This window comes from Nyctereutes procyonoides, unplaced genomic scaffold, assembly GCF_905146905.1.
Source record: "Nyctereutes procyonoides isolate TBG_1078 unplaced genomic scaffold, NYPRO_anot_genome, whole genome shotgun sequence".
Lineage (NCBI taxonomy): Eukaryota > Metazoa > Chordata > Mammalia > Carnivora > Canidae > Nyctereutes > Nyctereutes procyonoides.
This window is the reverse complement of record NW_026575160.1, coordinates 17,868,028-17,889,108: the sequence shown is the minus strand read 5'-3', so window position 1 is coordinate 17,889,108 and position 21,081 is coordinate 17,868,028. Positions and strand designations below refer to the sequence as shown.

The window sequence follows — 21,081 nt, the reverse complement described above, 5'->3', positions numbered from 1 at the left end:
CTGCATGGAGCCTGCTTCTCACTCTACCTCTCTCTTTCTCTCTGTGTCTCTCATGAATAAATAAATAAAATCTTTTAAAAAAGTTAAAAAAAAACCTCATGGACAGTATGGGAAGCAGAACTTTTGGTAAGGTTTTCCTAGGTCTGCTCAGCTCTTTCACGGCAGGTTTCTGTTTGCCTCTACATGCAACACTAAGGAGCTTATTTGAGATAGTTTGGATGATTTACTTTCATGACTTCATCATTTAAATTGGATTAATTACAATTCATTTATTTAGCCATTCACACATTTAACAACAGCCACCTGTAGTCTCACTGGGCGGACCCACCTACCACACATTACCCAATATCACGTTCACACTTTTTTATGTGACATAGAGATCTGGTGCTTGGCTTCCTGATTTGAACAAGGAAGAAAAGATAAGCCAAAAACTCTTACTTTGGGGCTTAAGTGGCTTAGCTTGGATATCCTAATCACTGGAAACAAAGAGAGAACAGGGGTATCAATCACTTGATACCTTAAGATAAGAAAGTTTCAAGGGAGAAAACAATTCTTGCAAGAAAGCTAAATTGTGTATGAAAGATTTAATCTGTGGTCATATTGACCTCACTGTACAAATTTTTATCCTGTCCATTTACACAAATATTTATTGAACATCTATCATGTTCTAGGCTTTCTGCTAAGCCATGGCACAAAAAGGAACAGGAACATAGTTCTCTGCCTTCCAAAGGCTCACAACCTCATATCCAAGAATGTATTTATTGATTTATTTGTCACTAAACATTATTTTTAATATCATTAACTCTTCTTACTTATATTTAATTATGCAAGAAATACATAAAATATATTCATCTTGTTAAAAACATTTTTAAAGGTTTTATTTATTTATTTGAGAGAGAGAGAGAATATGAGCAGAGGGAGGAGCAGAGGAGGGGGGAGGCAGACTCCCTACTGAGCAGGGAACCCATCTCAGGGCTCGACCCCAGGACCCTAGGATCACTACTGGAGCTGAAGGCAGATGGTCAACTGATTGAGTCATGCAGGCACTCCTAAAAAATATTACATGTAAAGCTTTCATTCCCCTTAGCCATTACCCCCACCAATCCTGACTTCCTTTCTACTAAATTTATATGGATCCTTCTGGATATTTTTCTATGTTACATATATGTTTTTTGGTTCTCACTTGTCCACCCTATAAATAGGAGCATACTCTATGTTGCTTTCTTTTTTCTCCGTAAAAATATGAGTCAAAATTCATTCTAAATATATATAGTTCTCTGTCTTTTCCTTTTATCCATATAGATTCCGTATAGAATTCCATAAAATGGGTTGGTTGGCCAATAGTTTGGCCATTTCCCCATTGATGGATATTTAATTCAATTCCACTGACTCTTTTACATTGTTCTTGCAAGTTGGAGTTATGAAATCCTTTATTCATTTTCTCATCCATTCATTCAACAAGTTATTTCCCAAGTGCCTATTTAAAATTTCACAATATCCATTGTTACACAGAATGATTTCTCTGGATGAAGAGTGCCTGGAAATCACATACCTTTGTGGTATACTTGCAGCAGAGTGGCAAGAGTTGAAACTGGTCCCTCTGGACAGGGTGGGAGTTTCCGAAAACGGATACAGAGATCTACAGTCAGGGGGAAAATACCAATGATGAGATGTGTTGACTTAGTCCCCTGGGAAATCATTGTGAATCTTTCCCTTCCTGAGCAAATATTTGCATTTCCTCCTCCTTTCTAATAATCCCATAATGGCCACACCTTTGAAGAAGAGGAACATGCAATGAAGAAGCTGCTCCTCTTTTTAAGAGCATTGTGTTACAGAAGGTGTGAGAATTTAGTGTTAGGTGCCTGCTAGTGCTCATTATAAAGGTGACAGTATGTCTCACTTTTGACAGATGGCAAATCATTGGGGAACCTTTCAAGAACACAGCTCTGGTAGGCACCAACTTTCCGAAGAAGTTAAAACTATGTGATGAAAGAGGTACAGTGAGCAGTCACTGGAGTAACTGTATTAATTCCCATAATGGTGATGAATTCCACATTACATGGTTAACAATCTCTAAATGCTGTCTCCAGGGCTCCTGTAGCCATCCATATACAATAGTAACCAACTCCTCTACTACACACACAAAAAACCGGTGCCACACTATCCAAATGGGCCTGCATTGCAAGGCACTGGAAAGCACTTCTAAACAGAATGAAACCTGGTTGTAATATAGTTCAGCTTTATATAGCTTGGATGTCCCACAGATACAGCTAGCCTCATCAGTTATAACAGCCAGGTGGCACAAAATTGGAATTAATCGAAGAATACAATGTAGATATCAAGTGTCCCTAAGAGACCAAGTTATCTTGAATTTGCCTTAGTCCTTGTTCACATTTAGTCAGAATAGCTGGTCCTTGCCTCTTTGTTCAATTGTTTTTCTGCATTAAGGCAGAGAAAGTTATGTTGCTGAATAATAAAGACTCCGGTTTTAACAGATGGTTGAGTTTGCTGGGAGCCCTGGAAAGACACAGAAGATATCTTTTTATTTATTGCCTCCCCTCAGTTTGTATTAAGCCTGCCATATTTCTGTTTCATTCTGGGTTTGAGGATCACACCTTACTTTGTAATGTTCAGTAGAGTCACCCAGAAACTGCCCTGGCCTTGGATCCTGGAGAATCCATGTATTGTCAGAGTTCTAATCAAGCCATGAGAGCAGGGGTGAGTCACTGACTTTGGCTTTCACTTTTCTTTTCAACAAAATGAGAAAGTTGCCTGAGAGATTTCTGGGGTCCTATTACAGCTCCCTGATTCTGTGAGGAGCAAAAATAGCTAATCTGCTAAGAGGGAAAAACCATGACAAAGTAGTTTTTTACTTGTGAATGGTAGGAGTCAGAGGGTTACAGTATTGAATATTTGGTTTTCAACTAGTTGAGATTATCTCAAAAGTGCAAGGGTGGCTGAGGCATGGAAGCAGAGTTCCCAACCTTAAAAAGCTCAATCTATGCCAATGGTTTTGAAACCAGAGTGTCTCTCAGAATCATCTGAAAGGCTTGCAAAAACACAGATTTCCTGACTCAGAATGTTTGGGATTAAAATTCACAATGCTATTAAGTTCTGAGGTGATGCCACTGCCACTGTTGGACACTATTTTGAGACCTAGTATATCCTCATATTAAGAGACTCTCACTGCATTCAACCTGTAACATTGGAAAACTTATATACAGTTGACCCACAAACAACAAGGAGGCTAGGACCCATGACATAGTCAAAATCTACACATAAGTTTTGACTCTCCTAATTCTTAACTACTAATTACTTAACCTACTGTTGGCAGAAAGCCTTATTGATAATAGTCAACTAGCATATATTTTGTATGTTATATATAATATGTTGTGTTCTTACAATAAAGTAAGCTAGAGAAAAGAAAATGTCATCAAGAAAACCAAAAGAGAAAACATATTTACAGTACTGTAATGTACTTCAAAGAAAAATCTGAATAATGAAATAAGTAAGTTGGGGAAGGACAGATACCATGTGATTTCACTCATGTGTGGAATTTAAGAAACAAAACAAAGAACAAAGAAAAAAAGAGATAAGCATAAACCTCAGACTCTTAAATACAGAGAACAAACTGGTGGTTGCCAAAGGGGAAGTGGGTGAGGGGATGGGTGAAATAGAATTAAAAGTACACTTGTCTTTTTCTTTTTTTTAAGATTTTATTTATTTATTCATGAGAGACAGAGAGAGAGAGAGAGGCAGAGACACAGGCAGAAGGAAAGCAGGCTCTATGCAGGGAGCTCAATGTGGGACTCGATCCGGGGTCCCTAGGATCACACCCTGCGCTGAAGGTAGCGCTAAACCACTGGGCCACTGAGGCTGCCCTAAGAGTACACTTATCTTGATGAACACTGAGAAATGTATAGAATTGTTCAATCATTATATTGTACACCTGAAACCAACACTGTATGGTAATTATTCTTGAATTTAAAAAACACTGGCGGGGATCCCTGGGTGGCGCAGCGGTTTGGCGCTTGCCTTTGGCCCAGGGCCCGATCCTGGAGACCCGGGATCGAATCCCACGTCAGGCTCCCAGTGCATGGAGCCTGCTTCTCCCTCTGCCTGTGTCTCTGCCTCTCTCTCTCTCTCACTGTGTGACTATCATAAATAAATAAAAATTAAAAAAAATAAAAAATAAAAAATAAATAAATAAAAAACACTGGCATTTCGGTGGACCCGCACAGTTCAAAGCCATGTTGTTCAAAGGTCAACTGTATTATTGCCCAGCAAATAGCATGGCGGTGGATAATATTGACAATATGAGAATATGCATGCAACTATTTTAAGGACAGGGCCTTCTGAAGAATTATATTATAGCCAAATGCCTTTTATGCATATGTTTTCATTAAATTCCTTCCCCACCCCACATGCCAGCCTGTGTTGACTTAATTGTTCCTCCTTTATGACAGTGAAAGAACCTCTATTTCTCTCAAGGCTAGTGAAAGCATTCTAGGTGATGTGGCTAAACTAGCGACAAGAGCATAAGATCCATGGCATTATTAAGAAGTGTCCTCACTTCCATTTCATTTATGAAAGATGTGGCTGTGAAAGACTGGAGTGGAGCGACGGGGGCCCTGCCACCTACCTCAGGTAGTCCTTCACGGTTATGTGTACCATTCCTTGTTCATGCAAAGAAACTGCAACAAAGAAAAGAAGAGATGAGCTTGATTTCCTTTTTAGCACATAGAAGATATTCTGTTCCTCAAGTGTAGGAAGATGGGATTGATTTCCATATTCGAGATTGTATCAACACAAGGTACAAGGCATCTCTGTAGTGGAACAATACGGAATGTAATTAATGGCTAAATTGTGTAACAACCACTTGAAGAAATGTACTTGCTCAGTCAAGAGGGAAGTCAGTGGTAAATGAAGTAGTCAGCAAAGGTTTCGTGGAGAAACTGGTACTTGGCTTGGATGGGTAGGGTTTGATGGATGGAAAAGAGGTGTGGCCAAGCACGAAGAGTGTCCATAGCAAGTGCAAAGCACAGTGATAGGGCTAGTCCGATGAGATCATAGGGCATTTGGAATACTCACTCGTGGTCCACAAGGTTGAGGAGTATGGGTGAGGACAGGCAAAAGAATACATGAAGGATCCAGTATTTGTTGAGCATCTGCCATACATTTGTATCTCCTAATCCTCTCAACAATCTTAAATTTAGGACCTATCCTGATTTTTCAGATAGGGAGTCAAATAAAGAGCCCATGATCACACAGTCAAAAGTAGGGGATCCAGGAATTTATCATTACCTTGTTTACTGATTACAGCAATAACAGCTACTATTTATTTAGCACTAACTTTGTAGAAGGCAACGTGCTAAGCATGTTGCAGGTACCACCCCTTTTATTTCATACAGCAAATCTATTGAAATGGGTATTACAAATCCCCCCTTAAGAGACAGAACATGAGAAACTTCTAACTCTGGGAAACGAACTAGGGGTGGTAGAAAGGGAGGTGGGCAGGGGGTGGGGGTGACTGGGTGACGGGCACTGAGGGGGGCACTTGATGGGATGAGCACTGGGTGTTATTCTGTATGTTGGCAAATTGAACACCAATAAAAAATAAATTTATAAACAAATAAATTAATTTAAAAAAATTCCCCCTACTTAACAGAGAGGCAACTGAGGCTCAGAGAGATTGAATATATTTCCCATAGCCAGCAGGATACCACAGCTTATTTTTATCTGTGGCTGTTGTTTCTTCTCAAAACACTACATTGCCAACAGAAATGTCCTGTCGCTTATTTGAAAACCAGAAAGAGGAGTTTGTATGTATGTGTCGGGACACGGTTTCTGAGCAAACAAATAAATGTGAGAGAGATGACGCTGAAGGTCCATTTGCCTGGTTAGTGGTGCTGAAGACAGAAGAGGAGAGCTAAGTCCTGGGAGGCTCCTGAATGAGCCGTGGCAGCCTTCAGGATCTGCGTCATGATGTAACGCTGTGGCAGACGTCTGCAGAGGGAGACATTCAGAACATGGGCCAGTTCCTCCGAAAGTTCACCAGCCTTCTCATTTCCTCTCACGGTGGCTTTCCTGGGTGCAAATGTGCGACATGTATAAAACTGGAAATGTTGCCACCCAGCACTCCCATGAGAAAGTCAAGTCTTTCACCCTGAGAAATATATGCAGGTGGGGAGAAATTTTGGAAAAACAAACCTAAGTGATTGGAACATATGAAAAAAAAAAGTTGAAAATAATAAAGGGCTCTTCAGTCTGGAGCCGGGGTTCTCGTCTGGGTAGGAGACGAGGAACAGATCTCTAGGTATCTGTGAACTTGCCTCTGAGTGCCAAATCTTAGAGGTGGAGATAGGAACACCTGTAGTTTTCAGCTGTTTTTTTTCAAAGGCTCGGTGACCCCGCTGAATGGCAAAGGAACACTGGTCTAGAAAGATAAAGACTCGAGGCATATCACTGAGGTGTGAGCAGACGGTGAGTTCTTAACTAAGCCCAGAATACACAGCTACAATTTTAAAAGGTAGCGAGAGCATGGTTGTGATGCCTGTCTAGCCTAGAAAACAAATGGAACCCTGTCACACAAGTCATATGGAGTGAAAAATATAAATCTATGATGTGCCTTTCCAGCATTTGGACCAGGCCGTTGAGAGTCTCACAAGACATTACAAAACTATTATTCTTTGCCTGTTGGAGGAATTTTTTTTTTCCAGTCTAGTTCGGTTGTTGTTATTTTTTTTTCCACTTTGCTCATTTGCAAGATAAACTTCCTGGGCTTGTCAGGGTTAGGCTCTCGTTCCCTCTGTTGGTTTTCAATAATGAACCTGAACCGAGAGGCACAAGCTGGTGGCCCAGTTCTCGCCAGCACTGGGATTCCTAGAATCTCCTTAAAACTCCGAAGATGCAGCAGCATCGGCCCAGATCTCTTCAGGGAGCAATCTTTTGGAGCCAACATGTGCAGCCGTTCTCTGCAGTCTCTATCCTGTTTGCTTGGTTCATTAGCAGTCACCTGCCTGGCTGCTGGGAGCATCTGAGTCTGCCACCTCTGACCACCACCAGAATTTGACACGTAGGGAATGTCATAATGGGACCACCAGTCTGCTCCCATGACCTTGCATTTCCTCGAGAGGGCATGCTCGAGGCTGCCCCAGGCGGAAGGTGGGATGCCTGTATCCACCCACAGAGCCCTGTGTGCCAGGGTCTCCTTACGTCCTTCTCGCTTCTCTAGTTGCTTGGTCTTGATATCTTCCCCAATTTTTCTTTCCTTCTAAGATCCCCTTCTAAGGTTTTTTAACACCAGATTTTACTCCTTCAAAGCTATGGTGGATTGAGGAAGAAAAGAAAAATAAGGTCCTACTATCCCTAAGTCTCATAAAGGTTGATTTGGAAGAGAATTAAAGCAAGAAAAAAAAAAGTTCTCTGCTCCACTCAATGCGTCCCATTGCATGGGTTAAAATGCCAGTTCTGATTCCCTTTTAGATACTGGAGTCTCCAGCCACCCTCCCTACTGTTGGGTGGACTTTTGCCATCTGAAGCAGCAGACACCGCACTTAACCCTGCAAAATGGATTACTGGAGAAGATGTAGTGAGATATGCAGAAGGCACTAATTAGCACCTTTATTGGCTTAGAAAGCATTTTTTATTTTGGTTTTCCTAAGCATTTCTGACTGATTCATGGAAGACATTTGGTTCTTTGGAATATCGTCCAATAGACTAATCAAATTACATGTTCACAGGGCTCTAAAATAATAGCATTCTGCAGCTTTCTGTAGATTTAACTCCTGCACGGCCGAGACACTGAGCAGAGGCAGTCGACAGGGCTTGTCTCTGTTTGCAAATGATCACAGTCCATATTTTTACAAAAGAAAAGATTCCTCTTTCTCTCTGACACTCATGCTCAAAACCTTAAAGCCAATTGTAACGTTTTGCTCTTCTTCACTCGAGTATCTGCTTATTTTCCGGATGCAGCTGACAGGATCCTCTCCATTCCAGTGCTGACACGTAGCCCAAGCCCTTGTGACCTCCAGCCCGCCCGTGATCGCAACAGTGTCTTCCCAAGGTGTGCACCTTCTTCCTATCTCCAGGATAAACATTGGAATCTGTCATTTCTCCTCTCAGAAACCATTCATAACTCACTCTAATAGAGATGGCAAGTGTGTAACACGCTTGGTTCAATTCCCCAGCGCTGCGCCTATGGCAACTATCACTAATTATTCATGGCCTTCTGTTCAGGTGAACAAAGATGTGGTCTCAAAATCCTCCTCAACACAGACCCCAGTTACAGTGATTTCTCCTTTGACCGGAACCTGAGATGATCTCAATACATCAAGTGTGATTTCCTCTCTCTGGATTTTAAGGCGTTTATAAGCTGACAAACCCTATTTATCAGAAAAATTTCCAGTTTTGTTCCCCAGCATGAAACCATTTCTTTAGTCTGACCGCCTTCTATATGCTTTCCTGCACACATTTGGTTTTCTTTTCATTCTGTGCCTTTGTTCAAGTTCCTTGAACCCAGTGACACTGTCTTCCTTTGCCTCTTTGTTTTTATCAAAACCACATCACTCTTTGACTAGCCCAAGTCACTCTTCTTTGAAGATTTCCCAATCTGACTTACATCAGCTTCATTTTGGACCAATTTTACTGAGATCTTTTGTTGACTAGCTTTGGGGAAATCAGATGTGTTAGAGATAATTCCTACCTCAGTGGGATTCACAATTTTGTTAGTGAAGCCGCTCATATCCCTAATAATTTGAGGCATCACAGACCAGGTGCCATATGGGTAGAACCCATACTGCATGTGACTGGTGTTCAGAAGAAAAATTGAGACTCTTAGCGCAGATGTCAGGAAGGGCTTATAGAGAATATGGAACCTGGGTCAGGGCTCAAAAGAAGGAGGAGAATAGAACAGGAAAGACTCTAAGACAGGAGGCATTAGATGAAGAAAGATAAAGAAATAGGATGGCAATGAAAGTGGACAAGACAAGAGGGTCTTACGAAAAATTAGCACAGATTGTATTCAGATTTCAATGGTCCTGGGGAGCCAGAATGACATATGTAAGAGCAGAGCCATATATTCTACATCTTTGTATTCTCCATCAGCACCATCCTTCCTTCCTTCCTTCCTTCCTTCCTTCCTTCCTTCCTTCCTTCCTTCCTTCCTTCTCTCTCTCTCTCTTTGAGAGAGTGTGAGGACATAGGGAGAGAGAATCCCAAACAGCCTGCACATCCAGCACAGAGCCCAACACTAGGCTTGATCTCACGACCCTGAGATCATGACCTTAGCTGAAATCAAGGTTGGATGCTCAACCGACTGAGCCACTCAGGTGCCCCTCCACTAGCACAGTTCTTTGCTCGGAATGCTTTTGTTTGCTAAGCATTAAGGGAGCATCTATTATGTTTAATTGGATTTACATTGACCTCATCTTATAGACCCCAGATTTTAGAATTTGATTTTTTTAAGTTCTTATTTAACAAATTCCTTTTGGAAAGATGTTAAGTTTATTCTTCAAGGATCCTTCTGGGAATTGGAGAAGAAATATCTAAATATTAAAAAGGCAAACGAATTAACCACCCATCAAGTAATCAATGGCTCCAAGCAGATCTTTGACAAAAACTAATTTTTTTTTTTTTGCTGCGGACATTGGATCTGTTTTTTTCCCTCAAAGTTATGCTTTGCTGTGTTATTAAACAAGTGCACATTACATAAAGTTCCCCAGTGACACATGCATTTGTGTAGGTGTCTATTCCTGCAAGGTAACTCCAATGCACTCTCAGGGCAATGATGTCAAAGTCTAATTTGTTCCTCAGTGGTGGGAGTGGGCTTGCTGAAAACCAGCTCCTCTCCTCAGGCTTTCATCTACACAGTTTTATTATGGAATCTGGGATTAAGAAGAGTCAGCAGCCTGAAAAGACACACTTTCACATCCATCACCATGTACCCTTTAGCAGCCCAACTGACCCCAAAGAGGTTCTAACTGTCCTATTGTGTTTATGGCAATAGGAAATTCCACTGATCCTCACTGAGCACAAACCAAGAATCAAACTTGTGTTTGCTCACGCTGTTGGTGACAACCACAAGGAGTTGATCTGCACCAGTGGTAGTTCTCAGAAAGGAGAAAGACAAATTGAAGGATGTCCATAAGGGTCTTCCCTATAAGCCATCCATGTGCTCTGAGTTACCCATGTGCACAATGTTCTGGAGATACTTAAGAAGACTGCCAGACCACTCAGCTAAGATGTCCAAATATTTTGGGCAGATGGTGAGAGACTATCCTTTGTGAAATACCTGAGTGAGACCTGGGATGCAAGCAGCCAGCCAATCGAGTGGCTTTCCAGAGGAATTATTTGATGCATCTTTTTTTTTATTTTAACATCTAGCCGTGGTCATTTAACCTTTCCATTGGCATTATTCAATTGACATAAGAAATTAGTTCTACTGTAAAAAATTTAAATTCTGGAGGACTATGTTGTGATTCTGAAGGCTGGTGCACAAGAGTCAGAAGACCTGGAGAGAGAAGTAAATGCCAGTGAACTCAGCCACGATGCTCACATTTTGACTCTTCTTGCAGGGAGATTGATGTAGGGCTTGCTTTCCCCCTGGGTGCTTCCATGCATAACACACATAGTAAATTATACTAGGCTTCTGGAGAGTCAACGTGGCTACCAAGTCAGACAGATCAAAATTCAAATCTTGACCCCCTTACCTACTTTAGGCAAGTTACATAACCTTTCTGAGTCTCATTCTCCTCCTTGCAAAAGTTATTAATGATAATATTTTCCTTAGAAGATGGTTAGGGTAAATAAGATAACATATGTAAAGTACCTAGACTGTGTGCCCTTAATATATAATCATTTGGGCAGCCCACGTGGCTCAGCGGTTTAGTGCCACCTTCAGCCCAGAGCCTGATCCTGGAGACCTGGGATCGAGTCCCACATCGAGCTCCCTGCATGGAGCCTGCTTCTCCCTCTGCCTGTCTCTGTCTCTGTCTCTCTCTCTCTCTCTCTCTTTGTCTCTCATGAATAAATAAATAAAATCTTAATATATATATATATATATATATATATATATATATATATACATAATCATTTATCTCCCCTCCCAGTTCTACTGATGAAGAAGCTGAAGTGCCATGGGTTAAGGGCTTTATCTTGTGTAATAGTACTAGCAATTGGAAAATGAGCCAGCTAGACTCCAGTTTAATAAAAATGAGACTTTAGGGAGTCACATAACAGCATGAAAGCCAAAGAATCACCATAAAAGGCCAACGCCCTACTTTAGCCATCTCTAAATTCAGAAGGAATTCAGCAATAGGACCACTGAAGCCATATGCAACCTCCTTCCCATTTTATTTGGGGCCCAGTCCAAGACCTAGAGGTCCCCTAGAATGCTTTCTATGGGAGGCAGTGTGTCACCTATCAGATGAGCAGGTACTTGGATCTTGTTGCTACTTCATTGTATGCAGGCCTCAGGAGTGATCAATGAGGGAAACCAACCTTAGAATAAATTCTACTTGTAGTAGGTTGAATCTATTTTCTGTATCTGAAATCTCATTTTAAAATGTGTCCCTTATTTGGAAATAGGGTTTTTGTAGATGTAATTAGTAAAGGTAAGGTCATACTGGATTAGGGTGGGTCTTAAATCCAATGACTGGTGTCCTTAAAAAAAGAGAAAAGCTTTCCCTGCACAGGAAGAAGTGGCCATGTGGAGTAGAGGCAGAGAACGGAAGGCTGTCACTACAAGCCAAGGAATGCCAAGGATTTCTGGGAGCCTCTTGCAGGAAGGAAGAGGCAAGGGAGGATTCTTCTCTAGACCCTTCAGAGAGAGAATGACCTGGTCTACACACCTTGATTTCAGATTTCCAACCTCCAGAACCTTGAGAGAGTAGATTTCTGTTTAAAGCCACTAAGTTTGGGGTAATTTGTTAGAGCTGCCCTAGGAACGAAGGTACCACTCTGCATCATACTAGGATTGCATGAGTTTTTATGGGATTTTCCTTCCAGTAGTGATTATTCTTCTCTCTCCTCTTTGGTTTCTTTCATCTCTCCGATTTTTCTCTTTGCCACTCTTACCACGAATTTTAGGTACCAGATTTTGGCACTGTCCTAGCTTCCACATTTTACAGTATGATTCTTGACTTCTCTAAACTCCACATTTATTGGTCTCAGCATGGCTAGGACCAGCACACAGAAGGCTTGATTGAATGCTGGGCTTCAAGTTCCTCTGCCCCCTCTTAACCAGCTTCTGCCCCCAAACCGTAACTCCTGATTACTCCGTGGCCCAGATTCTTCACTGCAAAGCTTGGATGAACACCGGCCTTCCTTCCACACAGGTTACTGAGTTTAAAATACAATAGATCATAAAGAGCCTTGTAAAATGAAGGCTCAATTAAACTTGTAAGAGGCTATTCCATTATTATTAAAAAACCTTGCTGAAAAGATAAAGCACCTGGCAAATGGGAATTGTGCGTTTCTGATGTGTTATCCCTTCTTTCTTCCACCTTTGCACCTCCTGTCTGTGCCTTTACACTCCATTGACTTGATTCAGAGGTGGAAGGGCCATGGTTGTCTTTAATTTCTGAGAAGTGAAGCTTTTAATAATATAGTTACTGACAACCCCAGGCCTCCCACCATGACCCGGGCAAGAAGAAACATCAGGGATTTCTGACATCTCATGCTGGCACTATTCCTTAGGTTTTCTTTCTTTCTTTCTTTCTTTCTTTCTTTCTTTCTTTCTTTCTTTCTTCTTTCTTTCTTTTTCTTTCTTTCTTTCTCCTCTCTTTCTCTTTAAGATTTTATTTTTAAGTAATCTCTACACTCAACGTGGGGCTAGAACTCATAATTCCAAGATCAAGAGTCACATGCTCTACCAATTGAGTCAGCTGGGCACCCCAAGTTCTTGTCTTTTCTTGATTCTGCACTATTATAGAGATCGTTAAATTCAGTTTACTGGCAAGCATCTTCATAGATTTGGGGAATAATGTGACTTTTATATTAAAAATAATAAAGAAGCTTCGATAAGGAGGAAATTTCAATGATATACCTAGTTTTTTGTTTTTGTTTTTAGTAAAAAAGCCCCATGTTTAAACTGATTTGTAGCCAATGGTCAATCTTAATTTAAGATGTCAGTGGAGGAAGTGAAATAATTAGAATCAGCCAAGTAAGTAACCATTAGACTAATAGTTTTCCCCTCTAATCATTAAACTCCTAATTTATGTCATTTTTTTACAAACATTATTTATGGCATTTCATCAGTTTTAAAACACGCCTTTTTTTCAATTTTAACATCTATGAAATCAGGAAGTGTCTTGTAATCAGGGTTGCCTTTCATTTATAATTGCCAGGCTTCTTGTTTTATTTTCCTGAGTAGTACTTAAAATGTGAATGTGTGTATGTATGTATGTATGTATTTATTTATTTATTTATATTTATTTCTTAAGTAATCTCTACACCCAAGGAGGGGCTTTACCTCATGACCCCGAGATGAAGAATCGCATGTTTCACCAATTGAGCTGGTTATGCGGGGGGCCTGTAAGTGCATTTTATGATTGTATTTCTATGAAATACAGTATTTCACTTAAAGAAGGTGGAAACTGAGATTTGCAATTAATTTATTTTTATAATGTTCTTATCAAATCTCATTGTAACAAGTGTGATACATTTCCTGCATCAGAAATACATACTTACATTGTTTGCCACAGAATTCAGTCATCTGTTCTTTTTGAGAACAAATGCACCATTAGAAAGAGAGGATACAATTTTGAGACTGAAGAATAGAAAGAAACTAGATTTAGACATAAAAGTATAATACAGCGTGAGGAAAAGTTAAACAATTGCATTTCCATAATTATATCCTTGCAAAATGTCTTCATAGAAACCGGTAAGTTTTCTGGTAAAGTCTGAACTAATGATGTGGCAAGAGGCCTGGTTTACAGCCCTCTGCCTGCTACTAAGTGACCCCCTATCCCTTCTGAGCCTTTGTTTTATGTATCAGACAAACCAATTGAGCTGGATGGTTTTTGAGATCCATTCCAGCTTGTTTTTAGCAAGCTCTGATATTTCTCATTTTAAGAAGATTTATTCACATAGACATTTTAATCAATTTACTCGGGTCCACAAAGCCTAAATGCTTCTGATTCTCTTGTCTTACCAGTGTGGTCGATGACTTGCTGAAAGTTTTCATTTACCCTATAAAAAAAACAAAAATATTGCGAGTCAAACAATGTATACAACTCAATTATACTAAATTGCATTTTAATTAAACAGATGAGAGCAAATGCAGAACTAGGCTCTATTATGGGAGAACTTTTTAAAAGCAATCAACAGCCAGGGACTGGAACAGTATTCTGTTGCATACTTTAAAATTGATGTATAACATATGTAATAATAGAGCAATCCTTCATGTATCCAGTTAAAATGAAAAGCCCTACCTGTCACACCTGCCCCCAGCAGAGTTACCCATGTTGTTTTCACCGATTTTTGCAAGAGAGATGTGTAAGGCACAAAGAAACACTTACAAGAATCCAGAGTCCAGCCACTGCTGAATACTGGCTTGTTTGGATTCTTCTACAAAAGAGAAAGAAACAGACCAGTCAATCAAAGCACACCAGCTAAAATAACACTACTCCATTATCCAACCACCACCATAGCTCTATTTCCTACATAGTTAGTCACATGTTTCTAAAAGCATATTCGTTTATTTTCTCAAGGCAAAACTTCCCACTTTCCATAATTAGTCTTTCCTGAGAACAAAGCATAAACTTGCCAAATGACTGACATCGAAAAGAAGAAAGAAAGAAGAAAGAAAGAAAGAAAGAAAGAAAGAAAGAAAGAAAGAAAAAAGGAAATGTGAAAAGGAAGAAGCATAAATCACTGAAGTGCAAGAGATATTAGAATAATTTTTAAATTACCTGGTGTGAACATGAAGAGTGAAAAAGCATACCAGACTTTTGTCTCTCTCTTGTCAGATATAGCTCACCATGGACCCTCTCCTTATTGAATCATGACATTTACCTAAGGCAGCTAGCCAGTGATGTTTATTTGCAAGAGTTCTCTGCCAGGTTCTAAACCAAATTTGCATTCATTCCAGGGACAAATTGCACTAGAGTCCCAGGATTGCCAAAGGCACCCTGTGTTAGAAAGGCACTAGTCTTTTAAGGTGGATCTTTGTCACTGGCTTAACAAATAGTCAATAGGCAAAAAGAAGAGGATAGAAAGCAATATTTCCTAAATATTTCTGTCCTTTCTGGTTGGCTACAGGCTACTGTGGGTTGGTTTTCTTTGACTTTATCCCACTGAAGGGTGAAGTACCTGATTTACCCCTTCACAAGGTGTCTGGTGAACCAGAAAGGCCAAGTAAGCATGGAAGGTGTTTATTTTTTTAATGTAGGGATTCTATAGAGGCAGAATGAATTGGGTGGTGGGCAAAGAACAAAAACTATCAGTTATATCATAGAGGAGGGAAAACTGTTTTCCCATTTATTATTCTTTAAGCTATTAAAATTATTGTGGATGCTTCGTGCAAGACCCTGAAAATAAGAAGAGCCTTTCAATAAAATGTTTGATGTCCTGCAGGAAGCCTCATGTCTCTGACATGGACTCCACTTAGAAAGGGAGCAGTTGGTCTATTTCCATCAAGGTATGTGTTTTGAATGTTGGGGAGGTAAGAAGTGCCCATTTCACAGCAGTTTCTGGCATCCTTCCAGGAACACTAGTATCTTTCAAGCCAAGAGTTTGTTCCAAAATCATTTGCCCCCAGCCAAGACCCCCTCATCCCCCTTATCTCCCCACAGCCAGATAGATGTTTTCAAGTAGCCCTGAGGGTCCATTCTCACCGAGCAGAGGAATGGTGAGTCTCTGGCTGTCCTCCTTGGGGCCCGGGAGCAGCTGCTCATCCAGGGGAGCCCAAGCCCTCTTGGTGGACCTCAGGATCTCTCTCTTGCTCTTTCCTCGGCCTCCTTGGGAGTTGCCAGAACCACGAGACCTCTCTGCCATTGTAAGAAATTCGGCAAACTAAAACATACAAACAGATCAGACTTGATGAGTCAGCTTTTAGGCTTGACTCAATGAGGAGAAGCCAGAGTGCCAACAGGCCACCACAGTCTTCTGGAGCTGATTCCTCCACCCTCCCTAGCTGAGTTCCCTGTCTCAGCATGGAGAAGTGGTTCCTTTTCAGGGGAGAGGCAGGTGGGCACTGGGACTAATGCCCCCTGCCTGTCATCAGGCCACATCCACCCTCTGGGCGATCCAACTGGGGGTCTGCAATGTGGATGGAGGGGACACCAGCCAGGAAGAGAGATTCAAGGTATTGATTAACATAATCAGTATCCTTCAAATTTATCCAACAGTTGCATCTATACAAATATTCTCAGACAACCCAAAATGTGAAAAATAAAGATTTTGGCAACAGATGCACGTGGATGAGTCCCACCTCTGCGACTTGTTGGGTGGCCTTGTATAAATTCTATAATTTTACTGCATTCTTTTATTTTTTAATTGGGTATAAATTGTCCTGAGCTTTAAAAACTGTTGACCCCAGTGGAGTACTAGATTCTAGGTGGAATTCTATACATTCATTATTTAATTTAATTGCCAACAGAGGAAGGGATCTGTCACAATTTCTAGTAAATTGAAGAGCAGAGGGATTGCATATCTAAAGTTGCATACCTAAAGCCACACAATAACCAGCACTCAAACCCAGGCACTGGACTCAAAGCATATTCCGGTGATTATTAAGCTATACCATCTAACTGATAGGATGATTGGGACAGTTAGAATGGTAATAAGTACATTATGCTTATGGCACAAGAAATATTGATCATCCCTATTATCTTGTTTAACCTTTATTAATATCATTATGAGACTTGCAGAGTAAGAGACGGAGACAAAAGCTTAGAGCATCTGAGTAAATGGTTGAAGTTCCCCAGATTATCAGAACATTAAGAAGGAGGGTCTCCTTCTTATTCATCAATGCATCTCCAGTATTTGACTGAATTCTCAGTACATAGTAGGTGCTAAATAAGTGCTAACTATAAATATAAATACTAAATATAAATATAATATTAAATATAAAATTAAAGTAGCAAAGCTAGGATTCAAAACCATGCTTTCTGACTAAATTCTTTCCATGGCATCTGCCTCAATTTGTGTTACTTTATTCTTCAAGTTTAGAGAAATGACTAAATAGTCAAATATCTACCTTAACAACATGTCTTGCATCACTAAACTCACTCATAATCACTGGTCACATGACTTAACCCATTGTTTATAATCAATATTTTATCAAGGCAAGTCTTTCAGATTTATTGTAAACATTTGAATATTTTCATTTAAGTATGGGTAGGTGAGCATTCTTGATGCAATTGGCAGTGAGAGTTTCCTTACATGCTTTGTACATTAAAATTCTATAATTCAATTGAAGTATAAATATTCACTTATTGTTATAATAGTAAATTACTGCAAAATCAATGACAATTGTAATGTCTGTGAATTTTATGATTAAAAAAGCAAATACTAAGAAATTTCAATTATTTAAAAATTATGGCAAAGGGTAGACAGTTAATATCTATATCAACAGTGAGTCATGTAGTCAGCCTACTTGAGAAAGTTAACTTTTGGGGAGCACCTGAGTTGCTTAGTTGGTTGAGTATCCAACTCTTGATTTTAGTTCAGGTTGTGATCTTGGCTCAAGTCAGGTCATGACCTCAGGGTCGTGGGATCAAGCTCCACTTTGGGCTCAGAGCTCAGTAGGGAGTCTGCTTGAAATTCTCTGTCTCCTTCTGCCCACCCTCTCCTCCCCCTGCATGGGTTCTCATTCTCTCCCTTTCTGAAATAAATAAATAAATATTTTTAAAAAAGAAAGTTAACTTTCAGAATATCCTCTGGGAACAAATATATGTTAATAAAAATTCTGATGCTAACACAAGACAAAAATAATACAGATAAGATTATCTTTCTAAACTTTATAGGATTATTTGGTGTAGTAGAATCCATAACACTAGACAAAATAAACTTTAAGAATTTAATTGAATTGGATTTCATTTCTGGCTATTTAAGTTTACTCGTACTTTGGCTCTTTTGAGTAAAAAAGTTCTGTTTGGCAATGCCATGCATCTTGTGTGTGTATTCAACTCTGACAACGTAAGATTTCACAAGGAGGGAAAATATCCTTGTGAAATCGTGCTCAACAAGATTCATGAGACAACAAACTCAATACGTGCTCATGGTCTGAAGAAAAAGATAAAGTATCATAGAAAAATAGGGCATACCCTAAAACAGTCTTGCTCCTCCACCAACCTCAGCAAAAGGGAGGTCCTGTTTTGCACCAATCCACTCTGTAGTGGGAGCAGGAGCTGTCAAGCAGCTAAAGTCCTCAAACCGCTGCTTCTGTACTACAACGTCAAATTTTAACAAAGCTACCATTTCTTTCAAATATAACACTGTAAAAATCGTCAAAGTTCCAGATAGAAGTGCTGCTTTATTGGGTATGTCCCCAAACTTCTGTTCTTAAATGGCATGTTTGACCTCAGCCACTGGGCTTGCACAAGCAGTGAGGATATGCTCCCTGCCAGCTCCCCTGTAGTTGGCTTTAGAGCAGCAAAAGGCTGCCAAGGAAAGTGGGAACCCTTGCTAAAGGCGAGGGTCAGGGACCACTTTGTAAAGAAAAACTCTTTTGTTCCCCGCTGTTTTGGTGGATGCCTTTCCCATTAAGTAAACAAATCTGCTTTGGATTCTCCCATGCTTAGATGACCCTCCACTGGCTTGACATCCACTGGCTTGACCCAAAATGCAAGCAGTTCTTTGCAAGGGACACAGATGTGGTGGCAGCCCTGAATTGCTCAGGTGACTGGCGGGCTGAAGTGTTTGGGATACAGTCTCTGCTGAATCCTCTGATTAACCCGTTTATCCCCAAGACCATTTGGAACCAAATTCTTGCCAATGGTGATTTGGTCCAAAGTGAATCTTCATCTGAGATTATGTTGCCATCTGTGCCTGAAGGTCTCTTCCCTGTCTTCAGATCCCTTCTGTTCGAATTACAATACCATTAATCTTTATGTGTATAAAGAACCTCCTTTAATGTAGGAAATTTCTTATATTATCATGTTTAATAGGAAAGAGGATGAAAAACAGGCACCAAGGACAATTTTGTAAAAACAAAACTAAGGAAAAGTATATTGAAAAGACAAAAAAAAAAAAAAAAAGAGAGAGAAATGTACCAAAATGTCCTCACGTTTTAAGAATTTTTTAAATACTCAAAATATTGGTGTTGTAACATTAATTTTATATGACATTTTTTTTCACTTGAGCAAATGCAACAATAAAATGCTCCTTTTCGCTGTGAAGCCTTCAGCCCACAGAGAAATCACAGGATTTGATACCTTGATACTCAAAGCTGTAACAGTAGTTACATTCTTGTCATCTGGGGGTTATTTAACTTTTTCACCTCTATGCAAACAGGTCGTCTTGCCAAAAAGGTTGTTCATACTGGAGAATAGGGACTGTGGATTATTTATCTCTGTGTTCCCCATAGATCCCAGCACAGAACTCTGCCCAGGGTAAATAATCTGTAAATTGATTGCTTGGTTATTTGGTAAAGGGACACCAGCTGGCTTAGCCAGCATTCTTGGTTCTAATGTGGTTAAAGGGTAAGTGCTTTCAGGTCACATAACTCCAGATTTTAATCTCAGCTCTGTTGCTTTTTTGACATCTCTTTGGGGGAAATTTTCAAACATCTCTGATAATCTATTTCTTCTTCTCTATAATGACTATGAAATAACCAGATGGCTGTTGGAAAAAATTAATGAAAAAAAATATATAAAACAATCAATACCCAAGTGGGCCAGTTTTTTTTTCTTTTTCCTTCTCTATGTTGCCTCTGTATGTCATTTTCATGTCAAGAACTGTCAAGTAAAGGAAAAGAATCACCAATCAATGTAACAATTTGGTTCTTTTTCCGTAGGAGATAAATTCGACATTCATAGTTTGTAGATAACCTGGGTCATCTTGAGATTGCTTAGTTTGAGTAATTGAGAAATATAGTTGGAAAGTATTAGAATAAAATATTTCTGTGACCATGAGATGCAGATTTACCTGACACTAGAGACTCATATCAGAGTTTAGAAATTCCTTCAACTATAGTATTAATTTCAAGGTTATAACTGATAATTGTAGGCTGTGGTTCGAGCCTTGGCTCCACTTCTGAAGGAGCCCCATGGTCAGGAAGAGAACATCACAATGGGAAAAAATTCCACAAGCATTCTAATCCACAGGAATCTCACCATCTCTATGTCTCTACTATGGATCCTCATCACTACTCTGTTCAAGCCTTTTGTTAAGATCTCAAATGGTATCCAGTTTGCTTTGCTCTTCTATCTGCCATATAAATAACTTGCCTCAGTAGAAAAATTTAGAAGTCTACATAGAGCCATATGCTCTAGGAAGACCTGTCCCTTTCCCAGCTGTGACATCACTCATAGAGGTTTGAAAAGGAAGCCTTGAGAGCCCCTCATGCTCTCACAAAGATGATTACCATGAGCTTCAACACCACTCACTTCCTTCCACAGACTGAGACCAGTCCTGGGAGTTGTACACTTGAAGGGAACTGATTCACACTTCTTACTCTAGGAGACCATAGGACAAATCCCATTATGCCCTTGAACCATGCTCATGTGGCAGTGGACATTGCCTCATCTGGATGTGGCAGTGGACATTGCCTCATCTGGCCCAATCTCCTATCTTCTCCAGATGGTCCCAACCCTTGTGCCCTCTGGAATTCATGGATTGTCACCTACTAAATCCACTTTATTTTCAGCTCTTCACTGAATGTCCCTTTATCTCCTGTTTTTAATTAAAACCTGATCATGGTTTCCTTTGCCACTCTCTCAAGCTGTGGCTTTATCCTTTTCACTCATTGAATCAGGACTATAACCTTGGAGATGGTGAAAGACTATAATCTTCCTCCATGTTCCTAATTGCTGCTTTCAGATCTTATTTCCTCTGTCTTTTGAAGCATAAGCTATCAGACTATGTAAATATCCAGGATATTTACCCTCATTTACTGAAAGAGGAATGGTATTTCTG

The 21,081-nt window shown here is 40.0% G+C and overlaps 1 protein-coding gene across 5 annotated transcripts in view; it reads right to left on the bottom strand.

Annotated features, from left to right (window-relative positions):
• ITPRID1 (ITPR interacting domain containing 1) overlaps positions 1-21,081 on the bottom strand; it is a 102,926-nt gene that overhangs the window by 60,903 nt on the left and 20,942 nt on the right. For 4 of the 5 annotated variants that reach the window (XM_055314845.1, XM_055314846.1, XM_055314847.1 and 1 more), the window contains exons 2-6: positions 15,837-16,014; positions 14,520-14,568; positions 14,153-14,190; positions 4,643-4,694; positions 1,553-1,639 (exon numbers count right to left, since the gene is read on the bottom strand). In XM_055314845.1, the coding sequence (XP_055170820.1) occupies positions 1,553-1,639; positions 4,643-4,694; positions 14,153-14,190; positions 14,520-14,568; positions 15,837-15,996 (386 nt within the window). In that variant the 5' untranslated portion in view covers positions 15,997-16,014. The remainder of the gene's footprint in view (positions 1-1,552; positions 1,640-4,642; positions 4,695-14,152; positions 14,191-14,519; positions 14,569-15,836; positions 16,015-21,081) is intronic. The other variant, XM_055314848.1, reaches the window with a different exon arrangement.